Here is a 24,296-nt window from a genome sequence, read left to right as displayed (position 1 = left end):
GGCCCTTCAAAAAAAACCAACAGCAACCAAACTTGTGACTGCAAAAAAGATAGCAAGTTTAGGCTGATGAAAACGTGTGCTTTGTAAATAACGGAGGGGACAAACTTTGGTTGAACTGGGGGAAGGCGGGGAATCATTCATTGTCTTCCCTGCCGGCCCTCGTGGTCCTGGGCAGGCAGGCACTCCTCCTTTGTGCCAGGGTCAGAGGTCATGACTGGTACTTAACAGTGGGCCAGCCAACTCTCATGCCCTGTTGCTATACATATTAGAGGGTTAGCGCAGTGGTTGGCAAACTCATTAGTCAACGGTGCGGCAGACGGCGCAGTTTGCCAACCACTGAGTTAGCGTATTAGGTGTTAAAAAAGAATTTTTTACATTAACAAGTGCCTTTGTGGAGGGGTGTGAGTTCCCCCAGAAAAACTTAGATTTTATTTACATTGATTTTTTCAAATTGGCTGTCAGTATTGAACTCATTTTTAGTTTCTGTAATGATTTAGAAATGGTGTTTATCCTTTGATATTGTACGTAAAATGCAACATGTTATAGAAGTAAAGTGTAAATGCCATTATAATAAGAAGGAATGGTTTTTAAATTTAAAAATAGCTTCATTAAATTTTTAAATCTCTAAAAATGTATATAAAATACATTTGCTTAAGAGCAATGAGAATGGACAGTCCTGTCAGGAAGTGGGAAATTACCACATTTTTATAGTTAGGACTGGATTTGATCTTTTGTGGGGTTTTTGTTGTTGTTGTTGTTGTTTGTTTTTAGTTTTTATTGGTTTGTTTTTGTTTTTTTAATTGATTTTTTACAGATAGGAAGGGAGAGAGATAGAGAGCTAGAATCATCGATGAGAGAGTCATCAATCAATCAGCTGCCTCTTGCCCGCCCCCTACCAGGGATGTGCCCGCAGCAAGGTACATGCTCTTGACCAGAATCAAACCCAGGACCTTTTCAGTCCGCAGACTGACGCTCTATCCACTGAGCCAAACTGGTTTCTGCTGGATTTGATCTTTTGATATGTCATATATTTTATTGATTTTAATTAATTTTGATAAAATGATTAGAAAATATTACTCTGGTTTTTCTGTTTAATAAGTATGTTGTTTTACAGAAGATGACAATTTTTTTTATTCTAATTGCCTATAAAATCTTATTCTGATTTTGAATTTTATAGAAACCTCTAGTAATCTTGACTATAACTTAAAATATATCATTGTACAGATTTTTGGGATTTAACATTTTAGAAAATGCACTTAATTTGTGTGTGCGTGTGTGTGTGTGTGTGTGTTATTTAGTAACCAAGAGCCAGATTTTAAGAATATTGTATAAGTCGGAACAAATGAGTAAACATTTAAGAAAACTGTTAGTTTGCTGTGTGTTAGCAATTAGGTAAATATATTAGGAAAGACTATTTCGTTTATTAAAAACAATAAAAGACCTCTGAGTGTTCTTAGAGATTTTATTGAATTATGTTAATTTAATACAAGAACATTAAGTAGTAGAAGAAGAATGTAAAAATATTCAGGTTTGATGTTGGTTTTAGTCACTGGTCTTTTACCTAAGATGGAATATTGAAATTTTTATTTAGTTTTATTTTAAGATGAGATGATAAAAATGTCAATTTTATTGAAATAGTGCCCACTTTTAGGGAAGAGACTGTTTGGGCTCCATTTTAATCATTCCTTTAATTAAATTTCTTCATTGTCCTACACCTTGTCTAATGGTTACTTAAATCTATTTAGTGTTCAGGAAGTCATTGTAGTCTCTTAGCCCAATAATTACTGCAGAGCCATATTGTTATCATTTAGAGCTTCTAGAATATTGGGATTAGAGTCTGCTGTATCCCTGCCAGGTGAAATGACATAGCTTGGGGAAATGATGTGAGATGTAGGGGGGGGGGGTGTTTGTTTTCTCTGTGCAGTATTGGTTTTTATAAAAAGAATTTTCGTGTTTCTGTTCTATTACTGAGCCAACTCTAGCTCTTTAATGCCCGTTCCCAAGGAGACGCTTTAAGGAAAAAATAGCTATTCTCCATTTTTCCATTATTAGATAATCTAATCCCTGTCACAGGTTATGTTTCCCTCTTCTTCCCACAGTGTTTCATACTGTTTAAATATCAGAATTTACATGCCTTGACACATTCATGGTGGTCATCACATTTGAGTATTTCAGTATTTTCCAGTTATCTCCAGAGGCTATACTTCCTGTTATTCTGTCACCAATGTATTGCTTATTACATAAATTTATTTCCACTATGGTACTGTTTTTAAATCAATAGGTAAGAGAGGCACTTGCTTATTTTTTTATGTAATAAAAATACCACCCAAATAAATATCTAAAACCCACTAAATCTTAACACTTATTGGGTATGTTTTATAAAGACAAACCACCACCAAAAAAAAACAAAAAACTGACATAGTAATAGAAGCTTATTATAGTCTACCAATCATTCTACTGTGACAACAGTCAAATGTGTAATTTTTTTAAAAAACTGTAACTCTGTACTTTTTCTTCTATATGGTATTAGTTTTATTTAATGGCTAGAATTTCAAGTACAGAGCTATACCAGTAAAATATTAATGGCAGTTAGGATTTGGAAAAGGAACTTAAGAGTCTAAAGTTTGCCAGAAAGTTTGTGGCTTGTGGTTGTAGAGTTCCCAAAATTCAGCGCACATGTAATAATCTCTGAAGATTTAAAAGCAGTATATGATATAACATTTTGAAATTCTTCCTCGTAATGAAAGTAAATCTTCTAAGTTAAAGCATACCAATGTTAGGTTGTTTTATGGATAAAACCCAATGGAAAAAAAAATGTTAATTTTAACATGATGATATGTGTTCTATGTCAATGTATAACTGCGTATTACTTTGGGCATCTAATATCTTCGGCTTAGCTAGATAAATAGTTGGGGATATCTTCTACTCTCATTTCAAGAAAACAGTAGAAGACCTAATCTTATCACTCAGCCTTGAAAGAATAGTATTTCTTATGCAAAAGTCTTACTCCCTCCCCCAAAATAGTAATTCTTTTATTCACTTGATCTTAACCAAAAGGGTGAGAAGTGATGTCATCCTTAAATTCAAAGAAAACTTTTTTCAGCACACATAACAAGTAGATTTTTTCTTTGTTTCTGTTTTTACATTTTATTTAAGGTTTTTATTTTCTCCTGCAGATTCCACTTTTTTATAGCATATTTTCCTCAAATATCACAAAAAGCAATCCCATTACATTATTTATATAGAGATTCTTTTGTAAAACAAAAACACTCTAAGTTACTGCTCTTCAAATGGTACTATTTGTTAACGTGCTAGTGCCCCTATAGTAGTACTGTTAATTTCCCTCCATATGTGAATTTTAGCATTAAGTGCTTAAATTGAGATACAAAGTAATGGAGGTGGGTAGATACTACTACTCACTTTTGTGGCCTACCTATCAAATGTAAAATGCATTGATGGTGGAAACAAATCAACTTTATTTATAAAATAGTGGGGAAGAAAGAATTGAGGTTAGACTAGAGAGTTGAGCTTATCTGTATTGTAAATCTGTAAGTGGCGTTTACATGTGTACACACAGTGGGTAGTAAAAAGCTATATTTCAACAGCTATGGGTTTGAATTTCGTCTTCTTTTATTCACTAACTTCAGTGTTTTACTATAGATATAGAAGTGGCTATTTTGCTATAAGAATATTAGGAAAATGTTTGTAATGATGAAAGTACATACATACATTTTCTCTTTCTCTTTTCTCTCAGCCATAATGAAAGGAAAGTGACCTGTAAACACCCAGTCACAGGACAGCCATCACAGGACAATTGTATTTTTGTGGTGAATGAACAGTAAGTACAGATTTTCGTGGAATGCCTCTGTTCAAAATGGCATTCGCATTGCGATTGCTGTTACCCATATTCTACTTAATGCAGTGCAATTCAACAGTTTTCTTATCTGGATATGTGCAGTCAAGTATAATAACAGAACGACATCTGTTTATTTTGTGTGGTATAGAAATATTACCCAAAAAGTGTTTTTATTATAAGGAATATAATTTCAAAAGATATGTATCCAGTAGTTCAAAAAGAGATATTTCAAGAGCCCAGGGTGTTAGGTCAGAGGCTATAAACTTGGTCAGACTATGAAACTAATTTGACCTCAGTTTCCTCATCATTAAATCAGAGATAGTGGTAATTACCATTTCTCGGGATTTTTATAAGCATCCAGTGAAATATGTGTGGGAATATCTTATACTATAATAGAATTCTGTTTGCAAATATTAGTTATTGATATCGCTGTTATTGTTTTCAGTATTAAATAGCTAATCTTGTAACTAAATTTTTACATTTCCAAGTAGAATATCTATTAATGCTTATTAAAATAAACATACTTATGTTGTGATTAGGAGAAGTATTAAAGTAGTTGTAAACATTAATTCTTGACTGTAGAGCTTATTAAGCTTCACCTACTATACACCTTTTTTGAGAAAGTAGGACTCCAGCATTGTTAACTCTAGGTAAACTTTATTGTAAAGCTGTTTAAATACTCTGAAAGTTCTAGCATTCTGACATATATTTTCAGGACTGTCCCAACTATGACATCCGAAGACAAGAAGGAACACTCTATAAGTATGACCAACGAAGCTTCTAACTATAACATGACTTCCGATTACGCAGTACATCCAATGAGCCCTGTAGGCAGAGTAAGTTATTTTTGCTTACTGTTAATTATTGATAGCTGGTATAATTGATAGTCAGTGTCTTGCTATGACTCAGTAGATTTTATATTTATAGAATAATTATTTCATTTTTATTATTACATGAACCTAATTACATTCGCAGTAATTGACATAAGCAATGGCCTGGAATATAAAGTAATAAGATTATGTGTTAATAATGCAATGACTTACATTTTCAAAAATTATTACAGAGTTCAGATTTCAAATAATTTTACAAATGTAATGGGTGCTTGTGTGAAAGAATAGCAATTTAATATAAGGGACTAGAAATTCCTATTAAGTACACCTGGAATGAGCCGTCTTAATCTCTTTAAAAATAAATGTAAATAATTATATAATTTGTAGTTCTTATATAATATAAAATGCTACTAGGATAACTGAATATTAGAATGCTTTATTAATAATTTTAATTTAAATCTAGAAAAATTGTAGGTGGATTAGGGCCCGCTAAGTCATTGTCTAGAAAGAAAGTGGGATCGATGCCTCATACTTTACAACAAAAATTTTCCAGGTAGATCAGGTATTGAAATGTTAATGAAAACAATGAAAGGTTTGTTTGGTTTGGTTGGTTGTTTGTAAGAAAAAAAGAAAAAAAGAAAGAAAGGTCCTGGTCAGTGTGGCTCAGTTGGTTGGGTGTCATCCCATGTACCAAACGGTTGCTGGTTTAATTCCCAGTCCCAGCACATGCCCAGGTTTTGAGTTCAATCCCCAATAGAGGGTGTGCAGGAGGCAGATAATCAATGATTAACTCTCACATTGATGTTTCTCTCTACCTCCTTCTCTCTTCCCCTCTCTCAAAAAATCTATAAAAAATATTAAAGAAAGAAAAGGAAAAGAAGAAACTCAGAATGTGAATGGGCTTTCTAAAAATGATATAAAACTCAGAACTTAAATTGAGAGTTTCAAACATATAAAATTATCATGCATGCATAAATCTGCAATCCGTGTAACAAAGAATAATTCCTTTATAATTAAAGCGGTGCTATGAATCAATAAGAAAAGGGCTTACAAACCCAGTTTTTAAATAGGCAAATATGTAAAATCACTTTTTACATATTTAAAATCACATAGAAGGGGGAAAAATAGCTTTTTTCTAAAAGTATGTGAAAAAGGGTATCAGATCCTTCATAATATGAAAAAATGCCAGTGGAAACCAGAAAAGGACACGTTTTTTTCACTTATTTGATTTACACAGTTTAAAAGTTTTATAGCACAGACAAGAGTGTAAATAGCCATTTTCTTTACATAGTGAGCTCCAAGAAATAGAGGAGCTCCAAGAATAGTAGATATTATATATTAAATCATTTGAAGGGGGAGGGGGTGTAGGAAGATATTCCATGGCTATGAAAATAATTATTCGAGGTAAATAAACACAAAGATGCACACACAGTGATTCTTTGGCTGCTCGTGTCCAGAGCTGAGAAGGAAGTAGATGGGTCCTGGTGTATATTTTTTGTACCATTTGAGTCTTAGATTATATTTAAACATTAAAAGCAAATTAAAATTTATTTAAAAAAATATGCTTTAGGTAAAACAAAAAATATTAATAAAATAAACTAGCTTTAAGATTCTAAGTTGGAAATTAAGAGATCACTTGAAATTACTTACTTTCATACAGAAATTAAAATTCAGCTTCTTTGTTTTTATGTTCATTGGTTTCTACTACCACTTAAGCCAAAATAAATCATTATGCTAAACATAGCAGTATCTTAAAAGTTTGCATATCCTTATGTGTACTTCTAAGAACATAGTAAACACCATCTGTCTGGTATCATTCAAGTTCAGTTTTGTCCATGACATTAAGCCTTGTTTTGACTTGATGTGTGATTTGTTTGCTTATGTTTTATATCTGAATATTTCTCTTGTGACCTGCTGCTAATTTTTCGTAGTTGAAACACTATTCAATGCAGATATAATGCATAAAGTTCTGTCTTTTGGCTTATTCGTCAAGATTTGTTAATAATTTTTATTCAGGGTTCATTCAATTTATGTAACAGGTAGGACAAAATACTGCTATCCCCAGTGCCTTTTTAGAAATTGTATGTCCATCTTTTAAAGAAGAGATTATAAAACCTGTGATCCTTTTGTAATATCCTGGGGGAAGAAGTCTTTGTGCGGAATTATTACACTTGGAAGAACTAAGCCAGCAAAAGCAGAATTGCAATAATTCATCTGAAAAGATTTAAGTCCTGCAAGTTTCAGAGGAATCTGAAAAAGAGATTAACTTTGTAAGGAAGAAAAATAAGCTCAAATATCTAATCATTAATACCACCTTGTGCTTTCTTCTATTTAGACCTCACGGGCTTCGAAAAAAGTTCATAACTTTGGAAAGAGATCAAATTCAATCAAAAGGAACCCTAATGCACCGGTGGTCAGACGAGGCTGGCTTTATAAGCAGGTATTTATTTTTTCCTATTTGGTGTGGGAAAAGGACAGAATAGAGGGGACTTTTCTGTTGAATTTGATGACTAATGTTTTTGGAACTTGGTCATATGTATTGGAATAATAAGGATGCGTGTACATTGGGCTTCATGACATCTATTTTGACTGCATATAGGCTGCTGGGTTTTTTATTTATTTAATTTCTGGTTTGCAACTAGGTTTCAGCTAAATGACCACCAGCTACCTGAGATGATGCATTTGGCATTTAAGACCTTTGTCTGGTTTTGTTCTGTCTCTGATCCTACATGTATACAGGTGATACAGAACAAATTAAATAATAGCTCATTGGCCGTGTATAATTTGTTCTGTCAAATAGTGCTAATTGCTTTGAGATGACCTAATCATTATATTCTTAAAATTAATAATGAATTTGATATGAAGTATTCATTAAATGTTGCTCCCTCTGAAAGATGGTTGGCAGCTAAGCTAATGTATTAGAAGAGGACCATCTTAAAAATCCAAAGAATCCCAAAATTAGTTTTGCCAATTCCTTACTCCATTGATTGGGTATGTAACTTTGGTTCAAGTTTTCATGTTTATTTAAAAATCATTTACTGCCAAAACCGGTTTGGCTCAGTGGATAGAGCATCGGCCTGCGGACTGAAAGGTCCCCTGTTCGATTCCGGTCAAGGGCATATAGGTTGGTTGCGGGCACATCCCCAGTAGGAGGTGTGCAGGAGGCAGCTGATCGATGATTCTCTCTCATCGATGTTTCTAACTCTCTATCCCTCTCTCTTTCCTCTCTGTAAAAAATCAATAAAATATATGTTTTTTTAAAAATAGTTTAAAAAAAACTGGCCTCTTTCTTTTCCCCTTTCCATCTTTTTCATATCCATGTTTTCATATTTTCTTGCAATCTTGCTTTATTCTAAATGGGACATGTGGGAAGATATATTTCATTAAAATTGTAATTTTGTTTGAGCTTGGTATTTTTATGAACTAAATTATTTAGAAAGAGCTGCCAAATAGGCACTCTTTTCTGCCGAATGAGCAAAATGCAAACCGTATACGTAAGAAGAAAACTGTGTTTGTGAAATGTATTTATATGCTGAGGTTTCTTTAGCACAGTCATTTTAAATTGCCTGGCATACTTTTCTACTGTTGACGATTAACATATTTATTAAATCCGGTTTACAAGAATGCACGCACTGCTTCATGGTTCCATGATCCTTAGAAACATCTCGCAGACATGTTTCTAGAAGAGTGAATTTCACATTGTTTAAAAAATGTGAAACCAAAACGGATTGCTTCAACAGTATTCCTTTTACATGACTGTATTACTCTTCAGAGACCAAGTGTACTTTGGAATATCTTTATATGATGCAAGTCCCTAGAAAATTACCCCAGATTTTTTTTTTTTTTTTTTTTTTTTAACAGAGAGGAAGGAAGAGAGACAGAAACATCAATGAGAGAGAAACATCGATCAGCTGCCTCCTGCACACCCCCTACTGGGGATGTGCCCACAACCAAGGTACATGCCCTTGACCGGAATCGAACCTGGGACCCTTCAGTCCGCAGGCCAACACTCTATCCCCTGAGCCAAACCAGTTTCGGCTCTACCCCAAATTTTTATTACTCTTTCCTTAGCCATACCAAACCTTGTTTTTAAAGCTCATTGTAAATAAGTGCACCAGAAATGGATTTTAATTTCCTGAAATGAAAACAAGTTCTTTTGTTATGCTGATTGAATGCAGGACAGCACTGGCATGAAGCTGTGGAAGAAACGCTGGTTCGTGCTCTCTGACCTCTGTCTCTTCTATTATAGAGGTGAGTTTACCACTGTCTTATGTGTCATTTCATAATTGCAATAGAATATATCTTAAGTATAGTATGGTTTTATGTGTGGTTGTTTTTTTTTAAGAGAAAAACATTACAGTTCTATCTGTTATTTTATGTCAACAAACAGTATCAAGAAAACCTCTTTTTCATTGACATATTAATACTAGTAATTGAGATAGAACAGAAGATGATATACTAGTTTTTCAGAGTAGTCTGAATTTTGGTCTCGTTTCTATAATCTAATGGTGCGAATCTGATTTGTTTTGTGTAAAGAGCATATGAATCTCCACTGTATCACGTTATCCTTTAACACGGAGCCTAATGGGTAAAAATCATTTGTCTGATGAGATTCTGTTTGCACGTCACCTTTATCCGATGCGCTTTGGGTCCACCAAACACCCAGTTCTCCCAAGCAAATGACTTTTAGAATATCAAAGACGACTAGGGTGTGTTGGCAAATTAAAAAATCACTTACAAATGTATTCATTCTGATCCCTTCCTGCCCCTCCTTTTTCAAACAAACAGTGACAACTCCCTGAAAGGTGGAGAAAGTTGTAGGATGCATACCAGGCTATCAGAGTTGCTGGAGAGGAAATAAAAGGCATTAGCCTAGGTGTGGAGCAGCAGTCTTCAGTAACCCTGTCTGGATATCATAATCTCTTTTTTTCTTTGTTTTCTGTTATCAGTACAGTTTTAAGTAAAGGACTAGCAGAGTGTGAAGTCAGAGTCTCTGTGCATATGCTGTATGGATCTGTTAGGTATTTGCAGAGTTGGTACCTAACTGTGAAAGGCGGACAGGAGCTGTGCTCATGATATAAGTCTGTTTCTGCTATAATATAAAATCATGAATCTGAGCAATCACTTCTTCCCGACTTTAAAGTCGGGTAAGAGACAGTCACAAAAGCCGATACCGGTTTGGCTCAGTGGATAGAGCGTTGGTCTGCGAACTGAAGGGTCCCAGGTTCGATTCCGGTCAAGAGCATGTACGTTGGTTGCAGGCACATCCCCAGTAGGGGGTGTGCAAGAGGCAGCAGATCGATGATTCTCTCTCATCGATGTTTCTAACTCTCTATCCCTCTCTCTTCCTCTCTGTGAAAAATCAATAAAAATATATTAAAAAAAAAAAAAAAAAGAAAGAAAGAAAAGAAACAGTCACAAAAGAATTAGATTGTCAACATGTCATCAATAATTTATATCTATTCTAGATAAATATATGACAAGATTTTGGGGCCAATCAGCAGTTTTTAAAGTTTATTTTGTGATTGTACCCCAAAAAATAGTGGCAAAATTCTGTAGTCATCTATCAAAGCAATAATAAAGCATATTAACCTTCAAATTTTGAAATTTCCAGACTTATATTCATCTTCTCCCTCCCACCCCACTGCAGACTGTGGTTGAAAAGCGCTGCTGAGTCAGAATTAACTAAACCTATAAATTTTCATTCTGTCCTAGAGATGTTGGTCAGGCTGTAATTTTGGTGTTATCTTCAGTTCGGTGCCAAGCATACTCGACAATTTTCAGGAAAGTCAGGAGTGTAACTCAGGCTTCAATCCTAAGCTTACAGTTTGTACTTTCCTTTTCAGCTTATTTATAAACTGTTTCAAGCTTTAAATGAGAACAAGAAAATGCTTGTTACTATTTCTCATGTAAAAATTTTCTAAATGTTAAATTGCAACAAAAACAACAACACTGAATTCTTTATAATTTGCTATTAGTATTGTCCATGGAAATGTGCTCATCATCACTTATTAAAATAAAAAAACTTTTCACTTAATTTGAGAAAAATAAAGGTAAGTTCAGAAGCTATGTTGAGGGTGAGATTCCATATGCATTTTGCATGCAGTGTATTAATTAATTTTAGTGTAGTCCCACTGACAGGAATGTAAAGGGGGACAAAAAGGATATAAATGACCTTTAACTCATTTCTGTTCTTCAGATGGTTAGAAAGAAGTATATGATATTACATACTTTTACTATTTTTATCAACAGAAAATGTTGGGTCTTACATAAAAGCTATCAGATTTTAATGAGATGATCAGAACAGTTTGCAGTGGTTTTTGTTGTTGTTTGAGTGTTTAAGCATATAACATAGATGATCTATTTCACCTCTTCCCCACCGCCATTTGATAAGATGTGACATCTTGAACTCATTTATACAAAAGGGAACTAAGGGACAGCAAGGCCAATTTGGTGGCCTGGGGTCTCACAACTAGTAAGTGTCAGAGGCAGAATTGTCACCCAAGCACTTCTCTTAATCACCAGTTTTTAGCCCAACCCAGATCTCTCCTGGGTGCTGAATGCATTGGCCTCATTCATTTTTCCATATCTCTCAAAGCATCTGGTATACTAACACACGGAGTGTGCTGTCAGAATTTTTTGACAGAGCAAGCAGTTTGTGTTTTACAGATAGGGAAAATGAAAGAGAACAAGTGACTTGTTATTTATTTTTACAATAGGTCGGCAACAAATACCAGATGGAAGCTTTGCAATACAGCAGGCAGATCGTGAACCTGCTCTGATAAATCCCTTAGATTGCTCTGTCCTATAGCCAGCCTATTGACAAAACTTACCGTGGAACTCAGTTCATTCACCACATGTTTATTGAGCAGCACCTGCTTCATTTCAGGTGCTGTCAAAACACCCGTGAGAGAGCGCTCATGAAGTTTACTTACTAGAGAGGTCTGAGAGACAGTAAATAAACTCAGAGAAGTAAGAAAGAAAGAAAAAAAAAAAGACCAGGAGTATTTAAATGGGTATTTTAAATGTCACTTGAATCCAATCAAATGGTGAGATTCTGTGGTTCCTGTCCCAGCTAGCGTTCCCCAGGAAGCAAACTCTATGATGGAGATGAGTGGCTTGTTGGGGAGTGTCTGAGGGGCAGCTCCCTGTGGCAGGGAAGGGAAGGAGGTGGGATGGGGCAGGGGGAGAAATTGCACAGCCGGGCAACCTTAAAAAGGCTCAGCTGAGCCCCACAGAGAGTTTGTTCACCTATAAACATCGTTCACCACTTGCCGTTTGCTTGGCAGTATATCCCGCCATCTGGGCGATAGACAATAAGGCAGTTATTCAGTTCGGGCTTGACAGAACCAAACAGAAGAATGCCCTGATTGGGAACGTTTGAAGAATCTAGTGGCTGCTTTGGCCGGTGTGGCTCAGTTGGTTGGGTGTTGTCCCACAAAGTTACGGTCCTGGTTGTGGGCTTGAGGGCTTGAAGCAGCGAGAGGTTACTGGCATGCCTATGTGTGTGTGTGTCTCTCTCTCTCCTTCCCTCTAAAAAATCAATTAAAAATCTTTTTAAAAATAATAAAGGCTTTATATGCAGTTTTTAACTTTATATAATAATAGCAATATTTATTGAACACTTGATATGTACGGAATGCATTATTATGTTCTTTATGTCTATTAACTGACTTAGCCCTCACAACAATTCTTTTCTTTTTTTTTTTTAATATATTTTATTGATTTTGTACAGAGAGGAATGGAGAGAGATAGAGAGTTAGAAACATCGATGAGAGAGAGTCATTGATCAGCTGCCTCCTGCACACCCCCCACTGGGGATATGCCTGCAACCAAGGTACATGCCCTTGACCGGAATCGAACCCGGGACCCTTCTGTCCCCAAGCCAACGCTCTATCCATTGAGCCAAACCGGTCTTAGCTCACAACAATTCTTTGAGGTGGTAAGTCCTGTTTTCCTCACGTTGCTGGTTGATGAAACAGATACTGAGACCTGCCTGAGACCTCACAGCTGCTTGGTGCCCTGCCGGAGAACAATCCATGACCATACAGGGAAGTGGCCCGTGCTGTGTTCCCTCCGCACGTTCTGAAATAACTTCAGGAAAGTCAGTTTTTTTCCACAAAGAAGAATGTATTATTTGATAATGACTTTTTTACTAAAGATGTCTTTATGAGCGGTTTCTGATTTGTTTTATATAAACATAAAATTGGATTTAAAAATCAGAATGTCACTCATTCTTTTAAATTGTCATTCTTGATAATTGATAACTTTGTATCTTTTTTTTTTTTTTTTTACCTTTTAGACTAAATCTGCAGTTTTGTTTTTTCTTTATATTTGTGAATTACACATGAATAAGCACAGTATAATAAAACCAAGTTTTTGTTCCATGTTTTAAGACAAGCTATAGAAATAATATCTTTCTAATGCAGCTTTTTATTTTAGAAGTTCACCATTCTAGAAATGAGGACAAAAATACCTTGTTAAGTTTATGATAATAAAAAATGGCAAGCTAAATTAAAAAAATTTCTGTTTTTTTTTTTCACTGATGAGTTCATCAGCTAATGCATAGCTTTATTAACTTGTCTTATGAGTCTCTAACAACAAACTATGTATTTCAGCTTTTATAAACATCTCTGCCCCCAAACAAAGTTAATATGAATCCATACTAGGCAAAGATAAGTGTTTTCTTTTCCTACGTTTATTTTATATGCTTACTTTATAAGCCTGTAATTTATTCCCACAACATTATTGTATATTAGAATGACTGATAAAAGCAAACCATCAAGATTATATGTTCTGAAAAGCATAGGATTTTTATGGTATAGTTTAAAATATATACTTCCGGGTATGTTCAATTACTCAAAAATGTTTGATCATCTACTTACTACTCAGGGAGTTTACATTCTAATAAGACGAGAAAGATGATAAATACCTATAGTATGTCAGAGATATTGAGGATGGAGGGTAATAAAGTTCCAGAAAGAAGTGATGGCTCTGGGAAGCATTTTAAAATGGGTAAAGGAACGCCTTATTGGTGAGTCATTTGAGCCAAGCCTGAAAGTTGTTAGCAGGAGAGCCATGCATTTGTCTGGGCTCAAAATTGTTGGGCATTTTTAATCCTCATAGGAATGTGGGTAGATTAATTATATAAAGTCCTATAATTTATTACATGCCAATATATTTCCAATAAATCACATGTCAGAGGATTTTGTAAAATTCCATATATATGCCAAACAAATGTATGCTTTCATTTCTGATTGACATTTTTCTGGTGTGTGGAACCAATTTTGATTTGCTTAGGATAGGGAAATTTGTTGAAAGTAAAGAAGAATATACTTTGGCTATTTAATATTTTCCCTAAATATCTTATAAAGTACCAGACTAAACAGTACATGAATACAGTTCATTTATATGTAAAAAAAAAAACCTTTTGATTTGGTCAAAATAAGTTTTGAGAAAATTAATTCTTCATGAGAACATTTAAAATTCTAATCAGATATTCAATTATTTCTTAGATGAGAAAGAAGAGGGTATCTTGGGAAGCATACTGTTGCCTAGCTTTCAGATAGCTATGCTTACCTCCGAGGATCACATCAATCGCAAATATGCTTTTAAGGTAAGGAAATATTCAGGCTTTTTAATTCTTAGTTTGAATCTTGCATTGATTGAAAAAATAGATTATTACAAAAAGATATTTCAGTCAGTCATTTTTATATTTAAATATGTTAATAGTCCTGTGATTGAAGAGGAGAATATCCTTCAGTTAGGAAGTCATGTATTTAGGCTTTATGTCTATACTTTCGAATGATTCTAGATAAAGCAAATATGTAAAAATGCTAATAATTGGTAGATATATAGCTATAGGTGTTCTGGTGATAATTCTACTATTTTTTTTAATGTTACTAAATGCTTGAATTTTTCATAATAAATTTTGGGGAATCCTCTCTAATAAAGAGGGAATAGGATAATTGGCCCTCATGCCTCTCAAAAGTACCTGATGTTCACAATGTACTTAAGACTAAAAAAAAAAAATCTTCCCACAGCTAAGAACAAGGGAATATGCTAATTGACTGTCACGCCCTCAGAGATGGCAGTGCCCACAGCCAAGAAGGAAGGAATATGCTAATTGACTGCCACGCCCTCAAAGATGGTGGTGCCCAGTCCCCTCAACCTCCCAGCCACTCAGGGCAGGCCCGAGGTGCAGGCAAGCCTCGGATGGTGGATGCCCAGTCACCCAGAGCCGCCTGAGGCACAGATAACCAGGGCCGGCCGCGGTGCTGCCTTCGCCTGATCACCGGGTTACCTCCTGCCCCTGAGGGCTCCCGGAGGGTGAGAGGGGGCAGGCCAGACTGAGGGACCTCCCCCATCCAGTGCATGAATTTTCATGCACCAGGCCTCTAATAGTACTATAAGAGACACCAACTATGTACATTTATGATCTTATAGAATATTTGCAAATGTTTTTTTTTTTTTTTTTAGTCTTAAGTACATTGTGAACATCAGGTACTTTTGAGAAAACATTTAAGTTGAGACATAAAATTTATTATTAAATCTAGCAGACCCAAGTATTACCCCCTTCCTTGTTAAAAAGTATACATTTAAAACTGAGTGGCACTGACAATGTTATTTGACCATGGGTTTAGATTTGTGTGTGTGTGTGTGTGTGTGTGTGTGTGTGTGTTCATTTTTTTGTGTTTGTTTTGTTAGCTCATTAATTTGGCCAAGGTTTGTTGAATTTGTACTATTCCTAGGATATTTTGTTCAGTTCTTAGGCTCTTAAAAACAACACTAGAACGTTAAAATAGCAATAAAAGTGGCTGCTAATTGTATTCTCTCTGTAATTATTTGATTTAATTTAAATGTTATCAGTAACGATGATAGTAATTTCTGTTTCAAATCCTCTCTTCTGTGATGTTTCCTCTGAATGTATGAGCTGCTTTTACCTCTCAGTCCGTTGACACTGCTGCTGCTGCTCACCACCATGGTAAGTAGGATCTTCACAGACAGCTGTTAGACAGTGCGGGGGGTCTCAGAGCCGACAGGGAACTCTGCCATCGTCTAGTAAACATTTCTATTTCGCACGTGGCAAGCCTGTCTTGAGTCAGGGCTGCAACTGGGTCTTCTTAGCACCAGCCAGTCTTCCTTCCATTGATCAAAATATGGGCAGTGATCTTTATTTCTCTAAAATCCCACTCAGATCAGTTACACTTTGTGGTGGTTTTAATTATTTTAGCGACATACAGCATTTGAGCTATTTCTTTTGTGTGTGTGTGTGTGTTTGTTTGTTTAGAAAGAGAGGAAGGGAGATAGAAACTTTAATCAGCTGCTTCTGCATGCCCCTTATCGGGGACCAGGCTAGCTACCCGGACATATGCCCTGACTAGAAATTGAATTTGTGACCGCTTAGTTCATGGGTAGATGCTCAACCACTGAGCCACACCAGCCAAGCTCTTTTGAGTTATTTCTATAGATCTTTTTTTTTTAATTTGCATATTAAACTTTTATTGTATCTATAGATCGTTTTATGTCTTTTACATAGTTAAGTGAGATTTGTTGGTTATATAGTTATTTTGATTATTGTGTCTATTGAATTTATTTATATTCTGATGCTTTCTGGAGAAAGTGTTGAAGAAGCTAACTGATATTGACAGTTAGGATATTGAAATAAAGTTTGTAGTTCCAGACTTATTTCTCTTGTCTTTTATATTTTGCAGACTATATACTAAGTACTCTTTTCTTTGCCTCATTCTGTTCTGTCATAGCCTTTATTTATTGTTCCTTGTTGCTCATTTTCTAATAAGGAACTGTCATGGGCATCTTCAAATGGAATTGAAGAATGCTTCCCCCGCAGAATCCCCACCGTGGCCTGCTTTTGTTTTGCTTCATTTGTTTGTTTTACTTGGATGCCACTGCTGATGCTGTCCATCTTTGCCAGATCAGCCCCTGGGTTAAGCTGAGCTCAGTGCTCACAACTTGGGTAGCAGTCTCGTCAGTACCTTCTTCATTCTGTTTTCCTGTTTCTCTGGAACAGAGGCACATTGACCCACCATAAAGAAAATCAAACAAACACAACCTACCACTTACATAGGCCTCCTTCCTCAAACCCAAAACACTTATATTTCAACCCTGAAACTTGGGAATAAAAGTTAAAGGGACATACCATTTGGGATTATTGATACATCTGTTATGTTTGTATATAGGTGTCTATAAAGATGAGGGTAATGCTTTAAGAGTAGCACCTTTTGAGGACTAAAAGAATGTCTAACAAGGGGAAATACTAAGATATGTACATATTTGTTACTTTTGTTGCTGGTTTCTCTGGGACAATTTTTTAAATGTATTTTTACTGATTTTAGAGAGGAAGGAAGAGGGAGATAGAAATATCAATGATGAGAGAGAATCATTGACCAGCTGCCTCCTGAAAGCCCCCACTGAGGACCAAGCCCGTAACCCAGGCAAGTGTCATGACTGGGAATCAAACCATGACCTCCTGGTTTATAGGTCAATGCTCAGCCACTGAGTCACACTAACCTGGAATGGTACATTCTTGTATAAAGCATGAATTATAGTAAATGGAAATTGCTGGGGACTTTTACATGGGAACGACACAATTAAGTGCTTCATTTTTTGCCTCCTTTCTTCCCGTTCTTTTTTCTTTCTTTTTTTTTTTTTTTTTAAGAAAAATTGTAAAGTTAAAAGGAAAAATTAATATTTATACATTTTCAAGGTTGAATTATATTTTTCTTAAATCATTTATTTCTATATCTGGAGATATAACAAGTCTGCTCATTTGAAATTTCATGGTAGTGATCTATGTACAAAACCACTTAATTGTTTTTCTTTTTTCTTTTACAGATCCCATGTTCCTATTTAAAGCGATCGTGTCATTTTCAATCAGGCAGCCCATCCAAACATGCGGACCTATTATTTCTGCACTGATACAGGAAAGGAGATGGAATTATGGATGAAAGCCATGTTAGATGCTGCCCTGGTACAGACAGAACCTGTGAAAAGGTAAAGGCTTGTAGGAAAAATATGGGTGATTTCCACTTACATTTTATTCCATGCGTTGTAAGTATGTCATTATCATAGTACATATCATTTTAGTTTAGTAGTCATGGTATGAAATCATTTCTTAGAAACCAAGGATTCATTCATGTTTTGTATAAAATTAACACACCTTACTAAGTTAGTTTTGAGATACCACCTGCATTTTTATTCCACCTTTCCTCCTCATTCATTTTCACCTGTCAGTGTACTGAGGTGAATCCAGAATTCTAACATTCAAACCGAATGTTCTTTCTTCTTACAGAATTACCTTTAATTTCCGGTAAGTACATTTTTAATTGTTATCTTAAAACTATACAAGATAGGTGTTTTTTTTTTTAAGGTCCTGAATCTTAGAAGAGAATTTATATTCATGAAGTTAATTATATTTTAAAAATTATGTTGTGTGTTTTTAAAGTTTGATAAATTGAAATAAAATTTTGTTTTGAGTTTTGGTGGGAAGTGTGTGTGTGTGTGTGTGTGTGTGTGTGTGTGTTTCAGCATTGCTTGGTTAATTGATTGTTTTATGATGAATGTCTCCAGAAAATAATACATCAAGCATATAGATTATTTCTAAATATATCTCCTTTTTGCTGAAATCTACATCATTTCTTTTGAAACCTTAGCACTTAGATTCGTTGATAATATGAACATGTACTATTAAAATTAATGTTATTTTTTCCCTGTTTAAACATGGGTCATTTTAATATTAAACTAAATTAAGAACTAGTGAGAGGAAATCTGTTTCTAAAGCTGAATAATGTGCTTTAAAAAATATTTTTTATATTTCTATAATTTAAAAGAAAGATGTATGATAAAGTTAAAATATTTTTTTCCCAGTCAGCGATAATTGAGCAGGTCTTAAAAGGAAAATGCCAACTTGTGCTTCTGGGTATTTTCTCTTCTCAGGAAAAAAGAGGATTGTCTTTAGTCTTTTTTAGTGTTCAGATAAAGTCTTATGACTTATTGGCTAAAAGACTTAAGTTGATGCTATGGGTTTGTTTGTTAAAATTCCAAGTTCAAAGCAACTTAAGTAACCACTAGTAATTGAGCCATGGGAAAAATAAGGAGCATAAAAAAAAAGAAAAGAAGGCCCGTAATTGAACTCAGGACAGATAGTTTTAAGAAAATCCACCTCAACTATATGCATATTCTGGATTGATACCTAATAAAAGGAATTCCATTTGTTAAAATGACCTGAATGAACATAACAGTGAAGTAGTTAGCACTGGTTGCTGGAGAAAACAATGTAGATGAAAATAATTAATGGAAAATCTTAAAAATAATTTTAACTTCAAAGTCAATTTGTTAGGGAATTATTTAGAATACAGAAATCAATATATTAATTAAAATATTTTATTTCCAGATAATTTCAGTATTATATAATCTCAGAACTTTTAACCTTTTTTTCCTGATACTTTCCACTCTAAAAACTAATAACTACTCGTAATTTAGGGTAATAAAGATGACAGTCAATATTTTGGTTTGACTTCTGGTAGCCTTGCGTGCCCGTAACAATTTTTAGCCCGTTGTGTGGTTAGCCAGGAATTATTGAACACCACTTAGGTGTCAGTCACTGTTGCCATGTAGAAATTATTTTTTATTTTACTTCTAGCTGTTATATTTTTATCTGCCCTGTTAATATTGATTAAAACTGAAGGTACCTAATTACTGTCATATTTCATTTCATTACTATTGGGGGATTTTCTTTGCTTGGTTTTAGGGCAGTGAGCTCTCTTGCCTATGGCCAGAATACTTAGAAGTATTTATTAAGGCTTATCACCTAAGTGATAATAACATTTCGTTTTTAACTAGATAGTTCATTGCTTCTGAATTCCTCAAGTGTTTAAGCTGTGAACTTTAACATAGTCCCCTAGTGTGCAGATCATTGATGGAATAAAGCAATCTAAGCATTACATACATTCTCTGAATAATTTCCATCTCCGTGGCCTATTATTTTCATTTTCTGTATTTGCATGTATCTTCTACATTAACTTAAATGACTCTTCTTAATGTTAGAGCCCAAGCTTTGCATTAGTTGTATTATCCTAGGGTACATTTCCGAATCAGTTTTATTTCAGTTAGAGAAAATTCAGCATGTGTAATTTTTTTTTTTTTTTTACATTACATTTTCTTAAATGTTACATTTTTTGGGGGCGGGGGGGTGGGGTGGAATAAGACAAAAGGCAGTGAAGGTCTAGTTTAAAATATAGCTTTAGATAGACTAGAAGTAACTAAGTTTAAAAAAATCTTTCCAGATATTTGATATCCATGATAAAAATTCCTTCCCTCCCCACCTCCAAATTTAGGATGAGTGTGCCTTTGTCGAAGTCTTCTGACTATTGTCTTTCAAGAGGGAAGGCACTCCGCATAGCATATCAGTAAATTTTCTCAGTATCTATATTGCTTCCAATCTAGATGCTAGATGTTTTATATATCTAACCTGAATAAATAGGTAGTCCAGAACTTCACTGCAAGGAAAATAGTCCCGCCGAAACCGGTTTGGCGCAGTGGATAGAGCGTCGGTCTTCGGACTCAAGGGTCCCGGGTTCGATTCCGGTCAAGGGCATGTACATTGGTTGCGGGCACATATCCGGTGGGGTGTGTGCAGGAGGCAGCTGGGTCGATGTGTCTCTCTCATCGATGTTTCTAGCTCTCTATCCCTCTCCTTTCCTCTCTGTGAAAAATCAATAAAATATAAAAAATAAAGATAAATTAAAATAGTCCCATTGATCATATTCCAAGCTACCTATCAACAGCTGTGCATTATGGATTATTGTCTGCACGTCACTGAAACTGGCAGCAGTGCCACGCTTAGGACTCAACAGCATTTTTGCGTAGTGAAGTGTGGCCAGTTCCTGAAGGGCTCCCAGCATGGCTTGATCTTGGCCGTTTCATGCAGGTTCAGACGCTCAGTTTGGCCTTGTCAGAGCCTGGAAGTGATCGGTCTCAGGGCAGCTGATGCTCATCAGAAAGACCTAGAGATAGCAGCTGGGATGCTGAGCAGCAAAACTGTCCAGTGGTCCAGACACACACACAGTTCAGCGGCACATCCTTCTGGTGAAAGATGGACATGGGATGCCAGATTCTCATCCAAAATGGCTTCATGGGATGGGGTGATAATGGTAATAAATGTGGCAGCCACTGATGTACCCCTCTGGCCCTCACATCCTTCAGTTATCCCCATTTACCAAAAAGGAGACGGAGGCACAGCAGTTTTCTGCGCCTTGCCCAAAGACAGGAACAGCTAAAAGGAGATAGAGCTGGAAGCTAAATATGTGTAGTCTGGCTCCAAGGGCAATTAACCGAAACTCGGATGCTCTTGAACACGAACAGAGTTGGTTAGTCATGTGGTTCAGATCTCTGATAGCACCAGACTGTAATTTCCTGGTGTCATCATTTCCACAAACCAGACTCATGTTTGTCTCATGATGAATTAGCCCTCCTGGCTGGAAACTATGCTGTTTATTTCTAATGGCTAGATGCTGCAGTTCTTCAAGTTTGGCTTTTGTGGTTTCACTGCGAAAGGGCAATCTTATTTTGCTTTATTTCCAGATTTCTAATGGTGGGTACACTCACCACTTTTTACTTTCTGTGTGTTTTGTTTCATACAGAGGAGTTGTACTGGCTTGTCCTCAGTGAACCCTGTTAGGGGTTTTTGTTTGTTTCTTTGTTTTGTTCTTTTGTGTGTGTTTTGGGGTTTTTTAGTAAAAGGTAATTTTATATCTTTCCTAGATTGAATCACAGAAATAATATGTCCATTGTTTCGTCCGACTCACTATGATTTTCTTCTCTGATTTCAGAGTGGACAAGATCACATCTGAAAACGCACCAGCGAAAGAAATCAATAACTTTCCCAACCATCGGGTGCTGATTAAACCGGAGGTCCAGAACAACCAGAAAAACAAGGAAATCAGCAAAAGTGAAGAAAAGAAAGCGTTAGAAGCTGAAAAATATGGATTTCAGAAGGATGGTCAAGATAGACCACTAACAAAAATCAATAGTGTCAAGTTGAATTCTCTGCCATCTGAATACGATGTGTCAACAGGCCCGGCTCAGACCGGACACTACAGGCCAGTCAATATGAATAGTTCAGAGAACAAAACAGTCAATGTTAGCCTGGCGGATCTCAGAGGGGGCAGTCACCCAAACTCGGGGCCCTTCCACCCCGAGGCTGACCGCATCATACAAAGAACCAACTCGATGCAGCAGCTGGAGCAGTGGATTAAAATCCAGAAGGGGAGAGGTCAGGAAGAAGAAGCCAGGGGGTGAGTGTCTTGTTGTTGCGTGTTATGAGCCTACGTTTCTTTCATGCTGTGTTGGGGGAGATTGGCTTCTGAGATGCCAGTTAAAGGTGTTACTTTAAATTGTGATTTAGATGTTATAGTTTTGTTACTATATCTTTTCTTTTTCTTTTTTTAAATAATCGAATGTGTGTGTTTTTCTCTGTCTCCTATTGTTGTCACCCAACTTTACTAGTAATGACCAGGAGTTATTCTCCCGTGGCCCAGGAGAAAGCTTAGGTTGTGAGTAGAGATCATGTTTGTTTGGAATACCCCTCTCTCCCCCTCTCCCCCCATCTCCCTCCTCTGACTGACTTCCGTTGGTAACGTGTGCAGAGATCTCCTGTGGCAAGTAACAGAAGTAATGGCTTATGCTCTCTAGTTCTCTTCTTCCCTGACTTTTTTTTTTTTTTTTTTTTAATATACCGTATTTTTCGGACCATAAGACGCACCGGACCATAAGACGCACCAGTTTTTAGAGAAGGGAAATGAAGAAAAAAAGATTCTGAAACAAATAGTGTCCTAAAATATTTTATGTGCATTAAAACCCAACATCACAGTCATAAACACATGTAATCAACCCTGTAAAGTAAACAGCAGCATTTAGAACCATTTTAGAGCCGGGCAAGCACACAGAGACCACACAGAGCCGGGCAAGTAAAAAAACTTTTTTTTTACAGTATATGTGTAGGCTATATTTGGACCATAAGATGCAGGGACTTTTCCCCCCCACTTCTGGGGGGGGAAAAGTGCGTCTTATGGTCCGAAAAATACAGTATTTTATTGATTTTTTTTTTTTTTTTTTTTTTTTTTTTTTTTTTTTTTTTTTTTTTTTACAGAGAGGAAGGGAGAGAGATAAAAGAGTTAGAAACATCAATGAGAAAGAAACATCGATCAGCTGCCTCCTGCACACCCCCTACTGGGGATGTGCCCGCAACCAAGGTACATGCCCTTGACCAGAATCGAACCTGGGACCTTTCAGTCCGCAGGCTGATGCTCTATCCACTGAGCTAAACCAGTTTCAGCTTCCCTGACTTTCTTAACTCACAATACACATGACTAAGTATTATATTTATTCATCTAAGCATTTATCGTTCATGCACACACATGTTCTTTCATACGGTTATTGATCAGTACTATGTGCTAATCATGGGACCAGAAGATAAAACAATGAAAAGGTACAGTCCAGATTTCTCCCAGAGGTTCTTATCTAGGAGGGGAGAAAGCTAAATAAATGAGTGCAGTATCTAGTGACAGATATTATGGAGGAAGAACAGGATGCTATAAGAACATGCTTCAGGGACTGCCAGTGCAGTCTAGAGATTCCCACAAAAATCTTTCTGGAGGAGCAGGATTCAGTCGACATACAAAGATATGCTCCTGTTGGTTTAGATATGCAGAAGTACAGATAGAGAGCAGGGAAAGGAACCCAAAGACATCCAGTATAGCTTAAGTACACTGCTACAATGCTGGATGAGAAACGAGGCTGGAGAGATAAGCAGGAATATATGTATTCAGATTTGTGTTCTGGAAAGATCATCCTGGCTACAGAATCTGGAGAATAAATTGGAGGAAGTTCAAAAGCTATTGGAGTAACTGAAATGAGGAAAGGGGAGGTGGGGTGGAATGTGATGTGTTCAAGATACATTTGACTTGTCTAGTGGAGTGCTTGAATGTGCTTGATTGCAAACTGGTTTCGCTCAAGTCCGGTGTGAGTGACTGAGCAAAATCAAGAAAGACTCCCTGGTCATCAGAGTTGCCTGGTGCCTTTTACTGTGCGGGAAAGATTTGGGAAGAGAGGAGGTCATGAATGATGGTGCGGGGTAAGTTAAAGGGTGAAGGGGAAGGAGTAAGGGACTGTCTGCAAAGGAGACAAAAACGAAGGCCAGAGGAAATGGAGGAAAAACAGGTACCTGCGGGATGAGAAAAAGGGCTCTGTCATTCATCGGGAATTTAATGATGCAAGATTCAAAAAGTTCTCTAAGGTATCGGCATATGTACATAAAAATTAACTTCAGAGTTATTGTAACTTACCTCTCAGTAACAGAGAACCAGAAAACAAAGGCATTGATTGATGTTTTCGATTAAGTGAAGATTAACTTATCTTAATAGTGAAACTCCTAAGGCATAGGAAGGTGCCTCCAGTTTGCTTAACATCCACAGTTGTCGGCCGGAGTCTGTCTTCTGTCCAGCAGCACAGCTCACACGCCTGGGTGCGCTGGCTCCATCTTTGGTTCGCTCCCCCAAGGTGCAGACACATTCTCCGGGGATGAGTGGTTC

At 36.2% G+C, this 24,296-nt stretch overlaps 1 protein-coding gene across 5 annotated transcripts in view; it reads left to right on the top strand.

Moving 5' to 3' along the window:
* Positions 1-24,296, top strand: part of PLEKHA5 (pleckstrin homology domain containing A5) — a 204,369-nt gene that overhangs the window by 113,828 nt on the left and 66,245 nt on the right. For all 5 annotated transcript variants that reach the window (XM_084877192.1, XM_084877187.1, XM_084877188.1 and 2 more), the window contains 7 exons: positions 3,755-3,838; positions 4,572-4,692; positions 7,022-7,126; positions 8,865-8,937; positions 14,202-14,302; positions 17,585-17,700; positions 21,537-22,001. In XM_084877192.1, coding sequence (XP_084733318.1) covers positions 3,755-3,838; positions 4,572-4,692; positions 7,022-7,126; positions 8,865-8,937; positions 14,202-14,302; positions 17,585-17,700; positions 21,537-22,001 — 1,065 coding nt within the window. The remainder of the gene's footprint in view (positions 1-3,754; positions 3,839-4,571; positions 4,693-7,021; positions 7,127-8,864; positions 8,938-14,201; positions 14,303-17,584; positions 17,701-21,536; positions 22,002-24,296) is intronic.

Source organism: Pipistrellus hanaki, assembly GCF_964339955.1.
Source record: "Pipistrellus hanaki genome assembly, chromosome: 3".
Lineage (NCBI taxonomy): Eukaryota > Metazoa > Chordata > Mammalia > Chiroptera > Vespertilionidae > Pipistrellus > Pipistrellus hanaki.
This window is presented reverse-complemented; position numbering and strand designations above follow the sequence as displayed.